At 57.7% G+C, this 4,327-nt stretch overlaps 1 protein-coding gene across 1 annotated transcript in view; it reads right to left on the bottom strand.

The window, feature by feature from the left end:
- The window catches only part of LOC114057618 (zonadhesin-like), a 27,159-nt gene that overhangs the window by 19,792 nt on the left and 3,040 nt on the right, over nt 1-4,327 (bottom strand). The window contains exons 5-13 of the mRNA XM_027884120.1: nt 4,114-4,326; nt 3,761-3,960; nt 3,276-3,656; nt 2,636-2,922; nt 1,974-2,245; nt 1,605-1,688; nt 1,268-1,417; nt 400-656; nt 212-296 (exon numbers count right to left, since the gene is read on the bottom strand). Of these exons, the coding sequence (XP_027739921.1) occupies nt 212-296; nt 400-656; nt 1,268-1,417; nt 1,605-1,688; nt 1,974-2,245; nt 2,636-2,922; nt 3,276-3,656; nt 3,761-3,960; nt 4,114-4,326 (1,929 nt within the window). The remainder of the gene's footprint in view (nt 1-211; nt 297-399; nt 657-1,267; nt 1,418-1,604; nt 1,689-1,973; nt 2,246-2,635; nt 2,923-3,275; nt 3,657-3,760; nt 3,961-4,113; nt 4,327) is intronic.

Here is a 4,327-nt window from a genome sequence, read left to right as displayed (position 1 = left end):
TCATTGTCCTGTCTGTCAGCTTTGTGACACTGGAATTAAAACAGGTGCTGCCAGTGCTCCGGTCTCCCAGGAGAAGGCCAGCTTGGACACAGGAGGCCTCAGTGCCCTACAGGGCACCGCAGGGATAACCTGCTCTCCTGCCCCTAGCACAGCCTGCCATCTCAGTTGGTGTCACGTCTCAAGCTGCCCTTTCCCAAGCCAAGCCTTGTACCTGCACAGGATCCCTTTTCAATGGACAGATCATCCAATGCTACGTTGCTCCGGGCATCTTCACCCCATTGTCCCTCCAGGAAAATCTAAGGGAAGGAATTGTTCCCAGCATTAGCTCTGGCTGCATGTGTGAAGTGCCATTAGAGAGGGCGGTTCCCCTCAGGTGGCAGTGAGAGCCTGTGCCCCTACCTGCTGATTTCCTGTGATGTGCACCGCCACCTCTCCCAAGTGCCACATGTCCCCATGGTTCCCTTCTTGATTCCAGACCACCTGTTGCACATGGTCGTCTGCCACGTACACCCTCAGGGCCATTTCAGCATTTCCGTACATGTGGTACCAGAAGCGGAAGCAGTGCGTTCCTTCCCAGCTGCACACTGGACTGACCAGGACAGCCACAAACCCGGAGAGAGCATCATCAGTCCCTTGCAGGTAGATGTAGTAGCCATCTGAAACCAAGCATGGGCCACACTGTCACACACACATCAAATCTAGACAAAGCAGCCGGGAACCACCCCAGCACAGACCTGGGAGCACCAAAGCTGCAGTTTCAGGCAGGCAAAAGGAGGGGGAAGCAAACGCAGGTCTTTCACAAGCCACAAGCCTCCCCGGACCCGAGTGCCCCTACGAAGGTGCTCTCTGGGCCACGGCAGCTGTATGCTTTGGTCTGGGCAACGGCACCACCTGCAAAGCACTGCCACTGGCCTTGCGTGGCTCTGTGGCTTTGGAGACTCACTCCTCATCTTTGTTTTTTGGAGAAGCCTGCATCTCTGTCTAACAGAGAGACAGACCCATTCCTGTTCCCTGGAGACAAATGGGTCATCAAGCTCTGCACTGCTTTCTCTCCGCATGGCAGGTCCTGACCTGCCCTGCGGGTACCACAGACTGATTCCCAGGGCTGGAACTCTTTCCAAAGGAAGCCTCTGGCTCTGGGGGACACTGCTTTAGGTTGCTCTGGATGAAAACCAGGAAAGATGTGGCCTGTGTGTGCTGTTAGAAGAAGTTTATGGATATCTTCCAAGGGACGCTCCCCATCCCATGTCCCGACTTCTGTGCCTACCTCCAGTTGTGTGGTCAGAAGAGGGGCCGGTATTGGGTGTGGGCGTTGGGCCTTTGTTCCTTATCCAGTCAATGCTGCTATAGTCTGCCTGGACCCAGCCACAAAAGTCCTTGTCGAATGTGCAGCTGAAATTGCAGTCTGTTGGGGGAGCTGGACGTGGTGCAGAAAGGAAAGCAGAAGTTGTAGAGTGAAGGTGGGGCCACCATTTCCCACTGTCACCCAGTGCTCACACACAGCCACATACACCCATGGCATGCCTGTGGCCAGGTGAGGGTGGCCAGCCAAGGGGAAGGGCTTAGCACAGCCAGTAAAAGACATGGATGGGAGACAACCATACCTGTGCTTGTCCCAGGTGCCGGTGACGTTGTTGTATGTGGAGGCCTTGTGGTAGTGCCTGGCAAGGGCGGCGAGGGTGTAGGAGCTGATGAACGAAAGAGAGTGAACCAGAGGTGGAGAAGGTGTGTTTCATAAGGGGGATTTGTTCCCAAATGAGGGTGTTGCACCCTTCCCAAACACCACCACACCATGGCAAAACAACTCTAGGACAGGGATTCCACAGTGTTCCCAACCCAAAGAGTCTCTTCAGCTGAGGGCTGGCACACCGGGCCAGTTAGGTGACATGGGGGGAAACCGCCAGCCCAGCTGCCCCACTCCTTGAATCAAGGAGAGAGTCAAAGAAGTCAAAGGAGATGGACGGAAGGCTTACCACAGACAGTGCCAGCGCTCCAGTCTCCCAGGGCAACGCCTGCCTCCGCACAGGCTGCGGCGTAGGCCTCCAGGTCATTGCAGAGCTGCTCCGTGCTGCTGCCCGTGGCACACTGGTCGTAGACACAGCTCTCAAAGTAAGTCTGGGGAGGCAGAACTGCATGGCATGGCTGGAACGGGCCACCCAGATGTGTGAGGATTGAACACTGCTTGTTAGCTGCCTCCTCCTCGGTGGGGGAGCAGGACGCAGGCGGGCTGATGGCTGGGTTACACCTACACAGCAGACAGACAACCCTGAGCTCACCGCAGCCACACCATTTCTTGACCTCCTCCCCAGCCAAAACCGCAGCTTCCGGAGCCCAGTTCTCCCCTGAGACAGGCACCCACGGTGTCACTTGCAAGGGTGGAACGCATGGCCCACAGTCACCCGTCCCACCCCTGGCATCGGGTGGAGAGAAGAAAATGCCTGAGGCTGTTGCAATCCCTCAGCTTGGGAAAAGCATCATGCCCAGGCCCCAGACCACCCTCCCGCAGGTCAAGAAACTGCCTCTTCTCCCTTGCCCCACGCCTGCCATCGCCGACCCTTCCTCCTCAGGGCCCTCACAGCTCCCCTCTCCCACACTCCCTTTTGTCCTTCATCTGCAGGATGGATCAGGGACTCACGGCCACTCATCATCCGGCACCCTCCAGCTGGCTCCAAAGTCATTGAAGTCAGGCACGACAACTCCATCAGGGCGCATGAAGTCATCCTGCTGGCTCCCAGTGTACGTGCCACACAGCCCACAGAGCTTGCCCTTGTGCTTCTCAGACACCTTCACGAGGAGCTCGTGGTCCCCATTGAACTGCAGCTGCAGGCCCAGCTTGGTGGAAACACGCACGTAGGAGCCGCTCAGGGAGATGGTCACACTGGGGGCAGGAGAAGCAGGCAGGGAGACCAGAGCACCGTTGATCTGGAGAAGGGGGAAGGAGGGAAGCGTAAAGAGGTGCCCTCTGCTGAGAGGTCCCTGTTCCTCATCGGGGTGGTGCCAGGGCCCAGTGAGGCAGCAGCATTTATGGCGTGAGAACCCCTGCCCAGGCCTACGAGGACACCAGCAACTCTACACACAGCCCACCAAAAGGTCAGGAAAGCAGCCAAAAATCTGTGGCTGCACGAGCAGCCAAATCTGCCCCACTCAGAGCCTTGCCATGCTCTTCTGTGAGCACACAGCAGGCTCAGGGAATAGCAAGCTCTCCCTGGGGACAGAGTGGTATTTAGGGGTGCTTAGTGCATCTGTGGTCCCGGGTGTAAAACTGAGGGGCTTACGTAGACGGCCTTGCGCTCGCGCAGTGCAATGTGGAGGCCTTCCAGGGACAGTGCCACAGAGTTCAGAGCTGTCCAGCTCTGGCTGCCGCGATGTTTGTTGCGGGTGGTGACGCTGAACCCGATGGAGGAGTTGTCACAGCCTGTCACAACGGTGTAGTTGCAGGAGCCCTGGAAGTGGTGAAGCTTCCCATCAAAGGTGCTATAATGCGGGTCACCGTAGATGTGGCAGAGAGCAGTGCTGGCTGGGTAACAGCCCCTCTGGCCATTCTGGATCTTGCAGACCTCGTCCTCGCCACAGGACAAGGCAGAGCAAACCATCTGGCCGTTGGCTTCACACCGGCACCGGCGAGTGCAATTCTCGTTCACGGAGTACTCGCCTTCCTGCAGGCAGGGAAACACCAAACGTCAGCGCAGGACACAGGAAAACTGAGGCAAGAGAGTCCCTGTGTGGGAGGGGTGCAAGCCAGGGCAGGGGTTTCACTCACGCTGTAGTAGTTGTCCTCAAAGAGGCAGCCACACTGTGCCTCGGGCACACAGGTGTCTCCACTGAGGAGGAAGCCAGAGGTGCACGCACAGCCCTCCACGCAGGGCTTGGAGCAGTTCTGTGGGGCTTGTCGGTCAACACAGGTGGCGGGACAGCCGGTCATGCAAGGGTCGTAGTAGCTGTTGGCAGGACACTTCAGGGCTGCAATGGGGAGGGGACAATTAGGACCAGCAAGACTTCAAGCAAGGAGGGCCTTCTGGGAAGGGGGAAAGACCAAAGACTGTCTTTGGCCAGAGGTTCTGGGCAAGAGGAGCGGCCCATTTCCCTTCTGGCAATGGCAAGGCAGGTACTCACGGCAGAAGGTAGCATTCCTCCAGGGGAGAAGAGTCACGCCGGCTGCCTGGCACGCGTCAGCGTAGGCCTCCAGAGCAGCACACAGGAACTCCTGGCCACCATTCAGGGCACAAAGGTCGTAGAGGCAGGTGTCAAAGTAGCTCTGTGGGTTGATCACGCTGTGGCACTTGTCAAAAGAGCTGGGCCTGGTGGTCAGTATGCCACAGAACCGGTC

Source organism: Empidonax traillii, unplaced genomic scaffold (genome assembly GCF_003031625.1).
Source record: "Empidonax traillii isolate 1590-97213 ecotype Southwest subspecies unplaced genomic scaffold, ASM303162v1 scaffold138:size3245559, whole genome shotgun sequence".
Classification (NCBI taxonomy): domain Eukaryota; kingdom Metazoa; phylum Chordata; class Aves; order Passeriformes; family Tyrannidae; genus Empidonax; species Empidonax traillii.
The sequence above is the reverse complement of the archived record's forward strand: the minus strand, read 5'-3'. Positions and strand labels throughout refer to the sequence as shown.